Below are 19,689 nucleotides of genomic sequence, written 5' to 3'. Positions count from 1 at the left end.
CATGTTTAATAAATTCTCTTACATCAAACATTTTAAAATTTTTGGCTGTTTGACATTTGCCTCGAATTTAGCTGCTCACAAAATCAAATTAGAAAAGAAAGCCAAACAAACTGTATTTTTAGATTTTAAGCTTGGTACTAACGAGTATCTCCTTATAGATTTGCAAACTAATAAATTTTTTTTATTACGAAGTGTCATTTTCTATGAAAATTTTTTTTCTTTTCACACTAAATATGTCCTTGACTCTTCATTCACTAACAATTTATCTACTAATAATGCTCAAATTTCAAATAACCGTACTTTACTCTTTGACGACACATTCAAATCAGCACATACACCCATTATGCCTATTACAAATAATACATCACCTCGTGTTACAGGATCTGCTATTAGCACACCAAATCATGTTTCACATACACCTCACTCACTATCACATCTCACCACCAGCACACCAAATCATGTTTCACATACACTTCACTCACAATCACATCTTACCACCTCATACACACCTCATGATGCACACACTAATCATACTCAAACTCTCGTTCCTCCTTCTTCTCATACATCCACTATTTCACCAACTTCAACTCTTAGGAGATCATGTAGGATTAGAAAACCACCAACATATTTGTCTGATTTCCAATATTTTCAAACCAGTACAGCAACTCAGAATGAATCCCAATCATCTTTTAAGGTAAGATATCCACTATTTCAATACATGTCCTATGATAATTTTTCACATGCACACAAAATTTTTTCTTTAGCTATTGATTCTATCATTGAACCTCAAAGTTATGAACAAGCAATTCAAATTATTGGAAAGAGGCAATCAGATCAGAATTCAATGCTCTTGAAGCAAATAAAACTTAGACTGTTGCATCCTTACCTAAAGGAAAGAGAGCAGTGGGGTGCAAATGGATTTTTAAAACCAAACTCAAAGCAGATGAGACACTGGAAAGACACAAAGTAAGGCTCCTTGCAAAAGGTTATACTCAAATCCCTGGATTTGATTTCTTTGACACATTTAGTTCTGTAGTAAAAATATCTACTCTTCGAGTTTTGTTGGCACTTGTAGTGTCTAAGGGTTGGTTTCTCTACCAATTTGATGTCAACACTGCCTTTTTACATGATGATCTCCCTGAGACAGTTATGAAGGTTCCTTCAGGTTTATCAGCTCTCCCAAACAGTGTTTGTAAGTTTGAAAGATCTCTTTATGGGCTCATCAAGCTAGTCGTCAATGAAACCACAAATTATGCTCAAATCTCAAAGCTTCATGGTACATTCAATCCAAGGCAAATACATCTCTCTTTACCAAAGGTACCAGAGATGGTTTCACTTGCATTCTTGTGTATGTGGATGATATGATTTTATCTGACAATAACATGAATGAAATCAATCGGATAAAAAAGGTGTTGGATGTTACATTCAATATCGAGAACATAGGTAAACTTAAGTACTTTTTGGTTTTTGAAATCACACGAAGCAAAGAGGGAATTGTCATGAATCAACGGAAATATGTTAGTGATCTCCTCCATGAATTTGGAATGACAAATGCCAAGCCTGCGACTACGCTAATGAACTACACTACTCCACTGTCCAAATATTCATGCACGGCATTAACTGACTTGACTCTTTACCACAGGCTTGTTGGGAGGCTGTTGTACCTCATAAATACAAGATCAGATATTTCATTTGCTGTCAACAAGTTGAGCCAGTACTTAGACTACGTTACAACAGATCATTTCAAAGCATCCTGCACATCTTAAGATATATAAAGCGTGCACCAGCCAGCGGAATAAAATTCTTTTCCACCTCATCAGATTTGTCGCTCACAAGATACTCAGATTCAGACTGGAGAACATGTTTAGACACAAGGAGATCCGTTTCTGGATTTTATTTCTTTTTGGGTTCATTTCTTGTGTCATGAAAAAGTAGAAAACAAACTACAGTTGCTAGATCATCAGCGAAAGCGGATTATATAGCTATGGCTTTGGCAACATGTGAGGGAAGGTGGCTGAGCTACATACTTCGAGACTTTCATACCCCACTGAGCAAACCAATCACTCTTTACTGCGACAACCAGTCCGCAATGCATATAGCCGCCAACCCTGTATTTCACGAAAGAACGAAGCATATCGAGATAGATTATCATGCCCTGAGAGATAAAGTACAAGATGATTCACTAAAGTTACTGCCAATCCCCAATAAAGAGTAGATAGCAGACGTGCTCACAAAAAGTTTAGTTCCAGGACCATTTGCATCGTTTTATCGCAAGCTTAAATTGGTTGATATATGCATTCTAAGCTTAAAGGAGGCTGTTAGATGATAAGATTATGCAACTTATATAGTTAATTAGTTGTATCTTCAAATTAGTAAAATTATTACGTAAATGTTAGAATTTAAAATTTGTTAGAAACTGTCAATTCATAACATTAAATTAATTAAAAAGGTACTAAATTAGTATGTTTTAATTTTTCTAATATCTACAAATATAGAATTAGTCAGTTACAAATAAATGAGATTAATCATAATCATAATTCTATTTTTAAATCTCTTTTAAATTCATTTTGCACTTTCACTCTTTTTCATTTTTCGATTCAGCATTATAGCAGATTTTAATCAAAATGCTTCTGAGTTTGTAATACTAATAAATAGAAATTGTGGAGTTAGGTAGTTATGATATTTATAAACACGATTATCCAAGTTCATCATTTATTCTATTTAAAATTTATTAATTGCAATGAATTGTATATTCACGATTGAAACTCATTAGTAATACATCATAAGATCATCCAAGTTCATAGGATGAAGTCCCTCCATGCAGGCCTTGCCATAAGTTAGAACCAAAATTGATGTTTATTGTAAATAAAAAAAGAAATAAAATTTTTATTTCAATCAAATGGATAATAATACTTTATCATATAATCGGACTATTTTGATAATGAAGTTTTTCCAATAAATTTTTATAAATTGTAAAAATAGTTATATTATAATTAATTAGTTAAATTAAATAAAAGATTAAAGTTAGTCATAATAAATTAATTTATTTTAACTAATAATAATATGACATATAATAAAAGATAATTTATTTTTTAATATTGAGAGAGTTGAATAGATTTTATTTTTAATATATAAATATTAGGTAGGTAAGGTCGTTCGATCTTTGATCTTAGTTCTGAAGTTATTCCCAGGACCTTTTTTATTGCATAACTGAAGTTTTAAAGTTGAACACAGTGCTTTTAATATTTCAAATTTAATTGACGCCAAATCTACATATATTTTTGTGACTATTGGAGTACACATCAAATATCAAAATTTATACAAAAAAAATCCAAAAATGGGCCTAATACCAACAAGGGCCTATTTATAAAAAAAAAGTAAAAAAAGAAAAAAGAAAAATAGTATTATATATTTTAAAATGACTAAAAATAATTTATTGATATGGTATTTTTTTTTTTTGACGGAAAAAGAGTGTTGATTCAATCCATTGGTAGTAAAATATCCGGCATAGCAACCAAGTTAGGTTGGTCTAGTGGTTAGCTCACTAGTCCGCTTAAGCAAGTGTCGGGAGTTCGAATCTCGCCTTGTGCATGCAGCAACCCATTGGTCAGCAGCAAACCCTATCCTCCTAATGTCGCAAATTAGTCGTCATGAATTTGAACATCCTTGTCGTCTATATAACTAAAAGTCTATTAATTATTATTATTATTATTATTATTATTATTATTATTGTACTAAAGATAGAAGACTCGAACCCGCAACCTCTTAGATGAGTATGGAGAAACTATGTCATTTAAGTTATAATTCATTAACTAAAAGTCTATTAATTACTCGATCGTATTTGATATTATATATTAAGACTACTTATTTAACAATTTTAACTTAATTAAGATTTATAAGTTGTAATTTGATATTTCAATTAAAATTTAGTCTAGATCTTGCAGTAGGCGCTTACTATGGTTAGTAACACCGGAATCATTGTGAAGAAGTAGGGGTACTTAAAGGAGACTCTAATACAAAAGTCAGCAAATATTTTAAAAGAGTGGAATCCAAATAAAAACATATAAAGAAAAAAAAACAATAGCAATGGCTAGGTTAGTGTGTGTGAGTAAGTGCGTGAATGTGTAATTTAAGATTGGGGTTGTCCAATCCATCGATTAAAAAAAAAACTTTTTTTTAAGTTAAAAAAATAATTTTTTAATAAAGTATTTTTACTCAATTTAAAATCTATTTGAATATATATATTTAAAAAAATATTTTTATTAAAAAATAAATTATTTACTTTTTTTTAGTTAATAATACTTTATTTAAAAAAAATAAAAATAAAAGATATTTTTAATATTTAAAAATTATTTTTAAAAATTCTATTCAAATATAAAATAATTTTTGTTTATTAAAAAAGATAAAAAAATTAAGTACTTTTTTTAAAATTCAATCTAAACTGATCCAAAGACTTCCTGATCTACAAAGAAAATTTAAAAATACATTTAAATTTCTGATATTTTTAAAATTTGGATATATTAATTTCTTATGTTCACTTGAATTTGTGAAAATCAACGAAAAAAATAAACGTGACTTCTGTTGAATTGACCTGGTTGATATGAATACATATATAAGAGAGTTTTTAAAATAGGACAAATTAGACTCAAAAATTGATGTCCAAATTTTAAAAAAATTAAAGGTTTAAATATATTTTTAAATTTTCAAAAATTTAAATATCTACAAACCAAAAAATTAGAGATTAATTTATTCTTTTCTCAAATATAAATTATCTTCTTTTGATTAAAATTTAAGGAGTAACAACATGAGCAATCTCTATTGTTGATGACGATGACAACAATGATGATGGTGATAATAAATATAATGTTATGTGCGTGCTTGTTTTGAATAGCTCTTTTTTAGAAAAAAAAATTAAAAATATCTTTAAGGAGTAAAATTATTGTACATTTTAATATAAAATTAATTTATATTTTGATATAAATATTAAAATCTCCTATTTTATCTTTGAACTTTTTTTACATTATAAAAAAATATATTTTTTTATCAAATGATAAAAGTTATATTTTATAGAAAATGATCTTTATTTTAACTAAAATGAAATGTCTAAAATTATTAAAAGAAAACAAATAATATATCAAAATTAATCATGATCATCCAAAAAAAATGATATAATTATACGTACATGTAAAATAATTAAACTCTATTTATTAATAAAATATGAGAATGTTAAAAACTTTAAATTGTGGTTGCTACCACATAATAATGGGGATTGGAGATGAGAGAATGACCAGAGGGAACAGTTAATTGGTTGTTACTTGTAGAAACCACACCACCGTCATCACAGTGTCTGGCTTGGCTTCCTCTGCTCAATTCGCTCATCTAAATTCTCCACCTTCTCTGAACTTGTACGCTACTCTCTTATCTTACCTCAATTGTTATTCTCTCTCTCTCTCTCTCTGTCGTTTATTATTAAAATACTATTTTTTGGATTTTTTTTTATATTTCTGTGATTGGAAGTATGAACTTGGGCAATGAAGGTGCCAAATAATGATGTATAATTCAATCGGTAGAATAGTTCTTAAGGATCATAACTCGGAAAGAGGAATGTGGTTGGGAAATTCATCTAATGCTGGAAAATCAATGAGGAATTCTTAGATCACAAGATATTGGGGGTAGTAAAGCTATAGTCAAAGCATAAAATAGTATTGGGGGAAATTTTGAGAAGAATGGTGGTTGAAATTATGATAGTGGCTGGGTGGCCACAAGAAGTGGTGGTGGTGATGTTGGGTACTGATTAGTGGCTGAGGAATTGACGTGATCAATTTGGTGAGGTTGAGGTGATGGTGGGGGTGGATTGACAAAAGTATTTGAGGTTGGGGAGGTGGTGGCCGATCATTGAGGCAAGAAACTACCATTTCATAGCTAGTTGTATGTGTCCTGTATTGCTGTGTAGATGTAGGACAGTGACTTTCAGGATTTTGGCTGAAGAAATCGGTTTTTGGTAATTGCGATGCTATTGAAATGTCAGATTTGTTTGTAGTTAGGATTTTCACATCGCCTAGAGATAAGCCCTGGAAGCCATTGTAAGAGTTTGGGCATCCTCCATTTCATGAGCTAACTTTTGCGAGTGAACTAAGTATATCCTAATATTTTTTTGGTGACTACATTCAATCCTAATATGGTATCAAAACTTATTCTCTATTTGTTAATTGGGATGAGTGCTTTAAGATCACTATAAACAGTATTAGTTTTTTGCTTCTTGTAAGTTGTAACACACCAGGACACTACAATATGATCATATTATATCAATATAGTTCATATTATCTTATGGCCTAGTATATTTAGATTCCTTCAATTATCAAGATTAAACCATTTCCACCATCCATTTCTCTTATACTTCTGTATTTCTTCAATCTTTACTCTCTTTAATAAGAACAACTTGACTTACAATTCTTGTTTGTTTACCGTAGCTTTTAGGCCTATGTTTTATGACCCTCACCATTTTGACTTGATTTTACCATTTCTGTTCCTCCGTTGTGTTCATACTAAACAAGTAGCAAACCAGAAACATGTCTAGTGGATATACCGTAGAAGTTACCAGTCTATCGCCAAAAGCCACTGAGAAGGATGTGTATGACTTTTTCGCATTCTCTGGTGCAATTGAGTATGTCGAAATTGTCAGGTAATACTTGATCTTTATCGCTTTATCAGGTTTGTAGCATGCTGTATCTTGTATGGGCTATGGGGTGATTCTTGATGTTCCCTTCTTTCTATTGTCCATAGTTTTTAAAGTGAAACTTAATTTCTTTCTTTTTGTTGCTTTGCTTCGGGTATATTTCAACTTGATTGCTTTGCTTTTTCTCAATACATGAATCAAATTCAGACATGATTCTTGACACAGTACAATGGTGTTGTTTGATTGATGCACCCGATCCCACCTAGAGTAACAATACTTTGTTGTTATTGTTGTAAAATGCTATAGATCAGACTCCAAAAAATGTTCATTTTGGATACGATTTTCAAATTTCCACTGGTACTGTGTTTTAATTAGTCATGACAGAGATGATTACTATTTCCCCTGTTGCTAATTCTTGCAGATGAGTTGGACCTAGTGTGTTAAAATATGCTATAAAACTTGCTTATAATATTGTTGAATACAGGTCTGGTGATTATGCTTGCACTGCATATGTGACATTCAAAGATGCTTATTCCCTAGAAACTGCTTGCTTGCTAAGTGTGAGTATTCATCAAACTCATGTTCAGGACCGATGTAATTCGTAAGCTGGTCACTGATAAGTTATATGATTAATGTGTTGTGTATACCTTTCTACATAATTTGATGTGTTAGGGAGCCACGATTTTAGACCAAAGTGTATGCATTACTCGCTGGGGGCAGTATGAAGATGAGTTCGATAATTGGAACCGGCCATCCTATAACCATGACGACGATTCATCAACTGTATGTAGATGTATTTCTTTCATTTGTTTTCAACCACCAATGGTTGTAGCTTTCTATTGAATGTTCATGGTCTAGCTTTCTATTGAATGTTCATGGTCTAGCTTGTCCTCTTTCAGACGCTACAAAGCCACCAATTTGTTTCCTCTGCCGGAGAAGTAGTTACAGTGACTCAAGAAGTCGTCAAGACCATGATAGCAAAAGGGTATGTCCTCAGCAAAGACGCATTAGCCAAGGCTAAGGAATTCGACGAGTCCCATGGGGTTTCAGCCACGGCAACAGCAAAGGTAGCCGAGCTGAGCCAGAGAATCGGCCTCACCGACAAGTTATCAGCTAGCTATGAGGCTGTTAGATCCGCCGATCAAAGGTATCATGTATCAGAAACTGCCAAGTCAGCTGCATTTGCCACGGGACGATCTGTGGCTGCAGCTGCGAACACTGTAGTTAATAGTAGCTATTTCTCTAAGGGTGCCTTCTGGGTTTCCGGTGCTTTAACCCGGGCAGCGCAGGTTGCTTCCGATTTAGGTAACCGTGGAGCTAAAAATTGAGCCATTGCCATAAGTTGATAGCCATAATCATAACCATAATTCAACTCTCTTTTCTTGTTTATCTTTTTTCCCTGTTCTGAATATAGCTTGTTATTATAGTATTGTTATTAGTATAGCTATGCATGCTTCATATTTTGTATATACATATGAACAGCTGAACTTACTGCTTTATGTGTATTAGAATTATGATCTATTACAAGACTACAATGTCATGTGTAATTTAATTGTCTTGATGTGATTAGTAAGGTAAATTTAGCTGCATAATCATTTTTTTTTCTCCTTAACAAACTATGCACAAAGGGGTGATGCAATAGAATTGAGCTGAGTCAAACAGTGTATGCACCCATATCAGTGCTCCTTACGTGGCCTTGTTTTATTTATTCATATATTCTTTTTTGTTATTTCTAATAGTCAAGCTTACCCTTTGATTGTTATTTACTTTAAATATTATAAAAGCAGAAATTGGGACACTTTGAATGCAAGTTAGAGTGACACTTAAATTCAACTATTCCACCCTACGATCTGGAATGTTCAGATCTGTAGATCGAATGGTCCTAATTAAATCAAACATCAGATTCATATTCCAAATTTCAATGACCTCATACCCTTTGGGTAGAAAAGTTCCAGTGTAAGCAAGACCACAGATGTTGAATTTGGTTCCACGGCACTAAAAGTATGTAACCCAAGTTGGTAATATAGAATAAAAAACGAAAAATGGTTGTTGATAAAAAATTGTTTAGTTTTTAAAACCGAGTGGCGAGTATTCATTGAATAAGGATTTTTGCTATGACATTGATTAAATACTTTAAAATAAGGAATTTAAAGAATTAATAAAAAGAGAAAAAAAATTAAAACCTTTTCCTGCCAAACCCAATAATTTCCCATTTCCCACTTTTAGTTTTGATTCCATTGTACCAAAATAAAGTTAGACTGAATCACTGAATTGATTACCCAGCATTAGCACTCTCTTACAAAATAAGAGCAAATTATTTGACTAATTTCATAAAATTACACATGTGGTTAAGATACTGTTTCATGAACTTTTACCCCCCCCCCCCCCCCCCCCTTTGGGTATACCTACTATTATCATTCAATTAACCTGCTTTTGTTCGCTAATTCTTTTTTTACTGCAACTTGATGAGCACTTCCTTAAGCTATAAGTTATTCAATCACGCACCGACAGTTCTTGATTCTGAATCCCACCTCGGAATTTATTTCTCTCTTTTTACAAAAAGTGCATATTTATTGACAATTTTTTTTTATTATGGATGATGTTATATATACAAGTATTTTTGTAATTAAGTTCAATCAAATTAGTATAAATCTAGCAGAAAAAATACACGCATATGTTAGCATTTTTTTGTGTATTTTGCAGTATATAAATTTTTATTAAAAAATATGATAATTTATCAATATAACACAAATTTTTAAAATATAATACAAAAAATTTTATATATAATATAAATTTATTAATATAATATAAAATTTTTGTATATAATATATAAATATTTGTGCATAACATATAAATTTTTACACAAATAGTGCAAATTTGGCGCTTAGCTTGGTTGTTTTATTATATTCTCTTTTATATAAAAAAGTGAAAATTCTAAGTAGAAAATTTTAGGAGTCATTGTTTTTCTTAGGAAGCAGTTAATGAAAAAGTCTAAAGGATTAGTAATTTTATTAAATTTTGGTTAATATATATAACTAACAAAAAAAAGTGAATAATTTTATATGTTTAGATGAAATTTTACATTATTAAAAATATTATTAATAACTAATTAATTACTACAAATGGCTTCTAGCACTCCTCAGCAATTAATACCAAAGCATTAGCAATTGTGCCACGTGGCAGATGAATCAGACGCCGATGTAGAATTCTTCACACTGATGCAACGTAGCAGATCTCGCTTGCACCGAGAGTATGGTAGCCTCCAACCTTGCACCTATTCTTCAACGCCTTCTCCTCCTTCGCCCGCCTAATTCCCAAATTTGACTCTCTCATTCTATCTTTCAGATCAAAAAATCCAATTTCAACGATAAACCCTGGAATAGAATTCTATCCTTTTCTCGTTTTTCTTTCGCAATTGGATCGAAGTGAATGTACACGAGCATTGTGACAAACAGATCGTGCGCATTGCGATTGGTAGCTACTGAATCGCGTTGCCGGTCATGGCGGGGAAGTCTGACGCGGTGTCCATCCGCGTTCCGTACAGGAATTTGAGGGAGGATTCCGCCGCGCATGAGGTGGAGCTGGTCGGCGTCGAGGACGTCAACCATCGCCGCCGGATCGCGCAAAACTCTCACCCTCATGATGGATCTCCGATCCCTCCTACTCCGCCCAAGAACGCCAGATTGGTCCATCTGGTACTCAGTTGCACCGTCGCCGCCGGCGTTCAATTCGGTTGGGCCTTGCAGCTCTCTCTCCTCACTCCTTACATACAGGTTGAATTGACCTTTTTTTTAAAAGAAAAAAGAAGGGGGGGGGGGGGGAATGTGCTTGATCGGATCCTTGTGAGTTAGATTCTGAGTTCTTTTTTTCCCTTCAATTGTTTAGAGAATGGGGGCATGTTGCTAAACCTCGGGAGGTTTTGCTTTTTGGAGTGAATGCTGACTTTGAAAAGAGTATGGGAATTGAAATTTTGGGTTTTGTTTGCTGTTGCTAGAATCTAGTTGCTACGGTCGGTGATTGAGGGTTACTGGGTTTTTTTTGAGAGCGGATAATGGCTGCGAGCTTGTGTTTTAAACAGTAGATGAAGCTAGTTGATTTGTACGGGTCAATAAATAGATTTCTATATAGGCTTAATAGTTTGTACGGGAAAGCTTCGTTGCACTATCTTTTATTATTGTACCTGCATTCTGTAATTTGCATAGTAGGCTAAAGTATAATGCTGTTAGCTCTACCGTGTACCTATGTTATGTGCTCGTCTGATTTAAGTTCTGGGGATTTATTAAATACGCACCCGTTATTGTGATACTCTTTTCCTTTTGTTGGGGGCGGGGCGGGGGGCCTTGTCTGCGGAAACTTTGTTCAACACTGTTTAGCATTCACCAAATCGCCACTGAAGTGGTATTTCAAAGTTGTCACTTCACAAGCCGTTGAACGCAGATTCTCTTGAGCTCTAAGCGGATCAATTGCAATTGGCCTCAGAGGAGTATTTCTATTATTTAGTTATTTTAGTTGCATAAGAGGTGTATCTGCTTGCATGGTTTTCTGCTTGACTTGTTTTGGACGATTATCCTTTTTTTTAATATATGCTTTTGGTATTAACTAATTTGCTGTCAATGTTTAATGTGTCTTTATAGCATTATCTTCAGCTTTCCAATTAACTGTATACTCATTTTTGGTGCAGACGTTGGGTATAGGACATGCATTTTCTTCATTTATCTGGCTCTGTGGCCCCATTACTGGCCTTGTGGTAGGTGATATAGTCTTGCTTTATTTTTAAATTTTTATATTAATTTTCTTTAAAATTCTTCTCATGCCTGTTTTTTTCTTTTGCTCCATTAAATTATATTCAAGCGTCTATGCCGTTCCACTGAATGTTTATTAACTTTATAACATATATCTATCTATGGAATATGGGTGTTGGTCTGGACAAATCTATGATTCGTTACTGGATTGATTTAAACATGCGAATTACAAATTTGTATCACCTTTTGTCACAGGTTCAACCCTGTGTTGGTATATGGAGTGATAAATGTACTTCGAAGTATGGTAGAAGGCGTCCATTCATTCTGGCAGGATCCCTTATGATTTCCTTGGCTGTAAGCATCAGTGGTCCTTATTGTTTACATCTGGGTTACTTTGACACTTAATTTCACATTAGCTAAATTATGTCTTGAAATGTAGGTGATATTAATTGGGTTTTCTGCAGACATTGGATATTTATTCGGGGATACAAGTGAGCATTGCAGGTTTCCCTTGCCATCTGTTCATTCTTGTTTACTCTTTTAGTTTTACCACACTTCTGCTTTTAAAATTTCACGTCTATGAACCTACTTAAATACTAATGAATTTTATATTTTTGAAATTCTAGCACATTTAAAGGCACCCGAACAAGAGCTGCTCTTGTATTTATTCTTGGGTTCTGGATGCTGGATCTTGCCAACAACACTGTGCAGGTAAGGTCAAAGAATTAGAATGTGCTTCTTTCTGTTATCTTTATATTGATGAAAGAAAGTAAGTTTTCTTTTATGTTTTCAAATTTTAATTTGTAGGGGCCAGCTCGGGCACTTTTGGCTGATCTTTCAGGTAGAACTTGCTTATTTTACATGCTTTCTTTGTTCACATTCTCAACAATCACAATGTGGATTCTTGATTTTCATCTTGTATTAAATACTTTCTTGATATCGACAAAACATCATGATACAATAATTTTCCTATTATTAGGTCCTGATCAACGCAATGTAGCAAATGCTATATTTTGTTCATGGATGGCAGTTGGCAATATCCTGGGATATTCTGCTGGTGCTAGTGGAAAGTGGAACAGGTGAGGCCTTGCTAATATTTCGCACAGTGCTAACTACATAAAACTCATTGCTCATGTTCCTTTGAGAATGGCATTTTGTCAATGATGAAATGTAGAGATAAGCCCCCTTATTCATGCAAAGGTCACTAGTCATGGCATGTAATTCTAGCAATTAAAGCCATCTAGCAGATTTCCTTATGAAATCAATTTGTTTGAAACAAGTCACAATAATTTGTTTTACATTTATATGCTGAAGAGTTATTATAACAGAAGGGATCCTTAGGATGGTGTAGAACAACTCTTGTGAAGGGTCTCTCAGAAGAATGAGGATTCTATCTTTTACAGAAGCATGCTTTGTTTACCATATTTGTAATTTGTATAGGTTTTACTTGAAGTTAATGCTTATTTTCTGCTCATTGATATTATTTGTTTCTTACCTGAGCAGATGGTTCCCTTTCCTGACAAATAGAGCTTGCTGTGAAGCCTGTGGCAATCTTAAGGCTGCATTTCTTGTTGCTGTGGTGGGTTACTATCTGATATCATTTTATATATTGTCAGATCATATAAGAATATATGACTTTCAGAGTAGTGGATATAAAGGACTAACGTGTTTGTTGTTAGGACATCATATAATAGGATGACTACACAAAACTTTTTGTACTATCATCATATAAAAATTAAATCCTTAAATCTATGTATAGTTACTTTTCACTAGTGGAATCTAATCGACAACGTCAGCAGGTTTTCTTGACATTATGCACACTTGTCACCCTATATTTTGCTGATGAGGTTCCGCTTACTACAACTCAGCATTGTCGCTTATCAGATTCTGATCCTTTATTGGATGAACAACAACAAAATGGCTTTGAATTCTCAAAATCAAAGCCTTTATCAAATGACATCAATGGAAAGATAAATGAGGATCACATTGAGAAAGGTGTAGAGCTAAAACATGAGAATTTGCAAGCTGGGGAAGATCATAATGAAAACTTTATGGATGGACCTGGAGCAGTATTAGTAAACTTATTGACAAGTTTAAGGCATTTGCCACCTGCAATGCACTCAGTGCTTGTTGTAATGGCTCTTACTTGGGTAGGTACTGCAGTACATACATTATATACATTTCTGCATTTCTAAAATGGTTGTGAATGTTGGTTGGCTTGTGCATATGCATCCCACTTGAGATCCTTCTTATGTTTCCTTCAACCCTTTGACCTTTGTTACTTGCAGTTGTCATGGTTTCCCTTCTTTCTGTTTGATACGGATTGGATGGGGAGGGAAGTTTATCATGGAGATCCTAAAGGGAGCTCTGCTGAAGTAGGTCTTTATGATCAAGGTGTTAGAGAAGGTGCATTTGGTTTGCTGTTGAATTCAGTAAGAACTCACAATTTGAGCATCATTTTTTTAAACAGGGGAGAAAGAAAAGGGGAGGGGGTTTTCTGAAGAGAATTGTCACGAAGTTTTTACCAATAATGATCAGTGACTTATTTATTTTAAATTAACTTTGTTTCTTCCTGTGTAATCATAAATCTTACATTGCATTTATGGCTTGATAGATTGTCCTGGGAATTAGCTCGTTTTTCATTGAACCAATGTGTAACTGGATGGGTGCAAGAATAGTATGGGCTGTTAGCAATTTTATCGTCTTTGTTTGCATGGCTGGCACTGCTATAATTAGTCTGATTTCCATCCAAGATCACCCTGGAGGTATTCAACATGTAATTGGAGCAAGTGAAGGAATCAAGGTTGCTTCCTTGGTTGTGTTTGTTCTTCTTGGTTTTCCTCTTGCGGTAAGTCCTAGGAATGCTGTGGCACCAAACTCTTCACTTTGCCAGTTTCCTCCTTTACCCAACCAATCTTCTCTACCAATTCTAGCTTAGTTCCGTTAACATACCTGAAAGTTCATGACAGGATAGATTTCCCATGTTTTGATTGCAGATTACCTATAGTGTTCCCTTTGCTGTCACAGCGGAGCTGACTGCTGATTCAGGTGGTGGCCAAGGTTAGTATTCAATGCTGAAGATGTGTGCTTAATATTTGATCAGCTAAGATAAGTTTATGATTTCATGACATCCAATTGGTTGTGCAGGATTGGCTATAGGAGTTCTAAATCTTGCAATCGTTGTTCCACAGGTAATTTATTATTCTCAAGTATTGTTGTTATGAGTCCATTCATGGGTTAGACTCTTTTGAAGTGACATAATCATGTCTTTGAAAAAAATAGTTATTATTATTGCAAGTTTGATTTCAAGTTCCATTTGTATGTCTGTTCACAGTGAAATATTAATTATGTGAAGTTTGGTGTTTTGATCTTTAATATGCAATTAACACCTTTATCCATACTCTAAAAAGAGCCGCCTTCATCCTCTAATCTTTTTGTTCTCGTCATCATTATTTTTTGGATAAAATTCCAGTCCTGTAATTAATGATAGGATAATTAAAATTTAATATCACTGAAGGACCCATCTATCTAAAAGTAACATTGATCAAGAGAATGTAAATTTTGTTAAAGGAACCTGGGTAGGATTTTCCCTGTTATCTTGTTACCGATTTCAGTTATTACCTACCAGTTTCATGTTCTTTTTTTCTTTTGTGGTGTATGGATGGTATCGCACTGTGGCCAATCGATGGTTGCCTTTATCTTGGACTTTAGTAGTAGTAGGCTATATTGGTTGTCCCTCACTCACTAATGGGATCATTTGTATTTTACTAGTTAGAATTATTTGTCAAAATTCTTCTTTAACGTATTGTTGATTTCTTTAGATGGTCATATCCCTTGGTTCTGGTCCATGGGATGCTCTCTTTGGTGGCGGCAATGTTCCTGCCTTTGTTTTGGCATCGATATGTGCTCTAGCAGGCGGCATTATTGCGACTCTCAAACTGCCAAATCTATCTAACAGTTCTTTCAAGTCTTCAGGATTTCACTTCGGCTAACGATGAGGTGAATCAAATCTGGTGATATTTTTACTTGTACATGGCCCTCAGAAATTGGAAGAACACATAAGTTTGAAGAGCTGCTGCGGTGCCCATGTATGTGACTCTGTATGTTCCTTTCCAATACACAGAAGTAGAATCCCATATTCAAATTCATTCTTTTTACCCCTTATTCTGGGGTGTCTGTATTCTATGTAATGTTAACTGATAGCACAATAGAAGAAAAAGCCACAGGTGCATATAATAATACTTTTTTTTTTTGTAATGATTGTTGTTCAGCCAATTAGTGATTATAGTTTCATAAGAAATCAATTGAGATTTGTCTCAGTTGCTCAATAAAACTGCTGTGTCGCTCAATTGATATTTTTTCTCGCAATTTCTTCTTTCATGTAAATATAATTAAAAGCTAATCTTATAGGGGATTATCTTTGTATAGCTTTTTAATTTACATAAGTTTAACCAATTTATATTTAATTCGACGAAAAAAAATTACTTGTATTTACTTGTTTCAAGGATTCATTAATATTATTATTGCAAGTGTGTTAAATGAGTTGTTAAATTTGTGCTTATTTATTCAATGATACATTTACTTGCAATAAGGTTCTACTGGTATTATTATGCATGTTAAATATGTGGTTAAATTTGTGATTACTAGCATTTTTGTTCGCAATGTTATTACGAGAACATAAATTTTTTTAAAATGATTTTGGTTTTATCCTGACATTATAGATTATGACACAATTTATAAAATTAAACTATTTTTATAAAAAGATCATAGAAAACAAAAATCTTTATCAGCTAAGAAGATCAGGATCTCCGTAGATTAAAAAAATCAAATAATAAATTTTTTAGTCATTATTTTCATGTGAAAGAATTTAACTTTTTACTAATAATTAATTTTAATATTTATTATCTAAAATTTAAAATAATTTAATGTGTTTACTTTTATATTTGACTATGTGTTAAGTGATAAGTCTGTTATACAAATAAAAATAATTAATTTTTATATTTGTTATTTAAAAATAATATTTTTCTCTTTATATATATATATATATATAATATTAGGTATTAGTATAAAAAATTTATATTGATAGTTATAAAATTAACTCAAAATCAATTTTTTACTAATAATTAGTATTCACTATTCTCTCTCCAAGTTATATGTAATAAATATTTGAAAAAAAGAATAAAATACAGATTAGAAAGATCAACGGTAAACATTTAAAATTAAATAAAAAATTTAAAAAATATGCATATAATATAATAAATATATTTTTTATGTGAATAACATTATTAAATATTTTTAAGTTATATTTAATTATAAATTTAATATATTTTTATAATTTTATGAATTTATTTGAATTATATTATTTTATTAATTTTTTTGTAGAACAGAAATTTAGAGAAGAATAGAGAATGAAAGAGAAAAGAGAGACAAAGAAAAGGAGAGAAGGAGTTCGTTAATTTTAGAGAAAATATTTTATTTTAATTGTAACTAAAATTATCTCATGACATATTTTGATTTGTCAAATTAATAATATAAAATATAAATTATAAGTTATATGTAGAGTGAAAATGATAGAGAAAATAGAGAAAGGTAGAAAGATAGATAAGAGGATGAAAAAAAGAAAGTTTATTAATTTTTAACCGAAATATTTTATTTTAATTTTAATTAGAGAGTGTCATATGATATATTTTGGTTATTAAATTTTAGTTTCAATATTTCAATGCTAATTTTAATTATAATTAAAGAATGTCATATTACATATTTTGATTGTCAAATTTATAATTAGTCACTAATAATAATATAAGAGAGATAAAATAGAATGAAAAAACAAGAAAAATAGAAAAAAAGAAAAAAAATTCTTTAATTAAAAAAATTATTTATAATAAAAAATAATATACTATATATTTTAATTATAAAATTAATAAGATATAATAGAATCAATACTTTTAGTATTTGTCCCTCTATTTTATCAACTGACTTAGACTAATAGTGCCCTGCGTGTGTTTGATATGCAAAAGCATGGTGCTGGTTAAAAGGTATTGATCCAATTGTGAGAGAAAAGGATATTCAATTATTCATATTCTAACTTAAACAGATCAGAAAAGAATGGCTGGAGTACAACTCATTTACTCAAATAAGATTTATCTTTTCTAGAAATGTTTTTAAGTTAAATTTTTAAGAATTTAATTTTCATATACAGTTGATAAAAAAAATTATACATACAACTAATTATACATTATCATATTAGTAAAAATAACTCATTTTTAAATTTACTATTAAAAGATCATATAAACATGAATATGATTAGATTGTTATATAAAAATTTTTATATTATCAATATATCAAAATTAAACTCAAATTTTAACCTGATTTAGCTATAAAACCCAGTTATTTTGGGGAATAAGCTAGAACTTTTAGCAATGAAAAATTTAATGGTAATTCAAATACAAGATAAATGAAAAAAAAAAAAGAATTTGTTGGCCACCTTTTTGTTTTAATTATCTTACCAACCTTAAGGTTCAAAATCTTTTGGGACCAAAGTTAATGATGCTTTAGGCCACAATTTACGCCAACTAAACATTCATAAATGGTCCCTAAGCCCATTCCATTGAAAGTCATAAACAGGCTTTATGTTTTGTCGAGTAAAACTTTCTTTAAAAGAAAAAAATAAATAACAGTCCGAAAAAAGAAAGAGAAAAGAGTTACATGATTGCTTCTAATAGGAAAATTATTCTGTGTAGCTTTTTTGTTGCTAATCGCAACATTATTCATATGTCGGCCTATGGTGAATTTAATTTTTGTTTTGTTTTTAGAACTAACGCAGCAAAATTCTCATTCTAATCACTATGGTACCAACATAGTTAGATCTGTTAGAAGAATTATTAGAAGCGAATTAGATCAATTAATATTATTTGTATTTAATAGTGTATCTATATATTATATTAATTGTAAGATTTTATATTTTTATTATTTTAATTTTAATAGCAGCTATATATACTCCGTGTACATTGTATTTTTTTTCAACCTGAATAATACATTATTTCAAATTACTTTTTTGTTCCTAATATGGTATCAAGAGGTTAAGTTTTTTTTTTTCCAGCAACAATTGGTCCATAGCCTTTTTGTTTCCTCTTCCGTCAGTATTCTTTATCTTTGATTTTCATTTCTTTCTGACGCTTTGGTTCGTCACCACCCACTCCATCGTCTTCGTCTCGTCGTCACGAGTTCAACGAGTCCCAAAACGTCATTGGAAGCCTCCTTACGCGCCGCCGAAAGTCGCTGCCGTCACCAGCTTCTTCTCCTCTCCAGATTCATTTCAGACCGTCGGATTGCGCACTTGATCATCGGTTTAGAGGCTTCCACATGTCGCGCCTCGGCTTGTCCACCTACGACCCAATCTGCTCCAACCCGCCAGCCCCGCGCATGGACCCGATCCAATCCGTCCAGTCAGCGCTAACATGGTTCCTTCCTCCATTTAGGCATTGCCACGTGGCACCGATCTGCTGACGTGGTTGTTGACGTGGCATTGACGTGCAAACAGTAGGATCCTCCCTAAGATTTTTTGGTGAGTTCTTTTCGATTCTACCCTCCGATTTCTCATTTTCTACTCCGAAATTGCAGTTTTCTCTCCTCTCTTTGATCTGTGTGTCTACTATTATGGAAACATCAGATATTTTTGCTGCTACAGATAGAAAGGGTCAATTCTGTCGAAACTGTAACCGCTTCGGGCACCTCTTCTCCAACTGTTCTTCTGTTGAATGTCGCACATGCCACCAAAAAGGTCATATTAGTTACCATTGTTCACAGCTGTTCTGCCATTATTGCAAGCTCTCGGGACATTTGATTACTACATGTCCCACTCGCCCACCACATCTTGATCATCACAAGTATCCTTCTCATCCCAAGCATGGGTCTGCTTTTGCTGTTGCTACTACTGAATCTCTCAACTCTGCTCCTCTCAATTTGCCTCCTGTATCTCTATCCGATATTGCATCTCTTCTTAAGCATCTTCTTTCCCTTCCTGGTAATACTCCTGCTGCTTTTTCAACTCCTCCAGGTAATTCTAAATGGTATTTTGATTCTGGTTGCTTTAATCACATGTCTCCTTTGCGTCATCTTTTTTTGTCTTTGGCTACCTCTACAAATGCACCTTCTGTCAATACTGCTAATGTTTCCCTCTTGCACACGACACACAATGGTTCTATTTTCCAGCCAACTCTTAAACTTTCTGATACTTATTATATTCCCAAATTAAACTTTAATCTTATTTCT

The 19,689-nt window shown here is 32.6% G+C and overlaps 2 protein-coding genes across 3 annotated transcripts; both read left to right on the top strand.

The window, feature by feature from the left end:
• Window positions 1–5,245: 5,245 nt before the first annotated feature.
• LOC130967560 (binding partner of ACD11 1-like) lies at window positions 5,246–8,268 on the top strand. Of its 2 annotated transcripts, none has more exons than XM_057892470.1 (5): window positions 5,246–5,405; window positions 6,558–6,682; window positions 7,161–7,236; window positions 7,349–7,459; window positions 7,576–8,268. In XM_057892470.1, the coding sequence occupies exons 2-5, from the start codon at window positions 6,570–6,572 to the stop codon at window positions 8,002–8,004; spliced, it is 729 nt and encodes a 242-aa protein (XP_057748453.1). In that variant the 5' UTR covers window positions 5,246–5,405; window positions 6,558–6,569; the 3' UTR covers window positions 8,005–8,268. The 2 variants fall into 2 exon arrangements, with proteins under 2 accessions (XP_057748453.1, XP_057748454.1); XM_057892471.1 differs by having other exon boundaries at window positions 5,260–5,405; window positions 6,555–6,682.
• A 1,669-nt stretch (window positions 8,269–9,937) lies between these two features.
• Window positions 9,938–15,670, top strand: LOC130968934 (sucrose transport protein SUC3). Its single transcript, XM_057894447.1, has 14 exons — window positions 9,938–10,449; window positions 11,358–11,423; window positions 11,674–11,772; window positions 11,858–11,922; window positions 12,045–12,129; window positions 12,226–12,259; window positions 12,398–12,497; window positions 12,922–12,997; window positions 13,218–13,568; window positions 13,707–13,850; window positions 14,033–14,266; window positions 14,415–14,478; window positions 14,566–14,609; window positions 15,240–15,670. The coding sequence occupies exons 1-14, from the start codon at window positions 10,177–10,179 to the stop codon at window positions 15,408–15,410; spliced, it is 1,806 nt and encodes a 601-aa protein (XP_057750430.1). The 5' UTR covers window positions 9,938–10,176; the 3' UTR covers window positions 15,411–15,670.
• Window positions 15,671–19,689: the final 4,019 nt, after the last annotated feature.

Source organism: Arachis stenosperma, chromosome 3 (genome assembly GCF_014773155.1).
Source record: "Arachis stenosperma cultivar V10309 chromosome 3, arast.V10309.gnm1.PFL2, whole genome shotgun sequence".
NCBI classification, from domain to species: Eukaryota; Viridiplantae; Streptophyta; class Magnoliopsida; order Fabales; family Fabaceae; genus Arachis; species Arachis stenosperma.
This window is presented reverse-complemented; position numbering and strand designations above follow the sequence as displayed.

Excerpts from the sequence above, each read along its gene's own strand:
- LOC130967560 (XM_057892470.1), top strand. The coding sequence starts at position 6,570 with ATGTCTAGTGGATATACCGTAGAAGTTACCAGTCTATCGCCAAAAGCC. Across the intron at positions 7,237-7,348 it reads AAACTGCTTGCTTGCTAAGT|GGAGCCACGATTTTAGACCA; the intron begins GTGAGTATTCAT and ends TTGATGTGTTAG. Across the intron at positions 7,460-7,575 it reads ATGACGACGATTCATCAACT|ACGCTACAAAGCCACCAATT; the intron begins GTATGTAGATGT and ends GTCCTCTTTCAG.
- LOC130968934 (XM_057894447.1), top strand. The coding sequence starts at position 10,177 with ATGGCGGGGAAGTCTGACGCGGTGTCCATCCGCGTTCCGTACAGGAAT. Across the intron at positions 12,998-13,217 it reads CTGCATTTCTTGTTGCTGTG|GTTTTCTTGACATTATGCAC; the intron begins GTGGGTTACTAT and ends CAACGTCAGCAG. Across the intron at positions 14,479-14,565 it reads TGATTCAGGTGGTGGCCAAG|GATTGGCTATAGGAGTTCTA; the intron begins GTTAGTATTCAA and ends TTGGTTGTGCAG.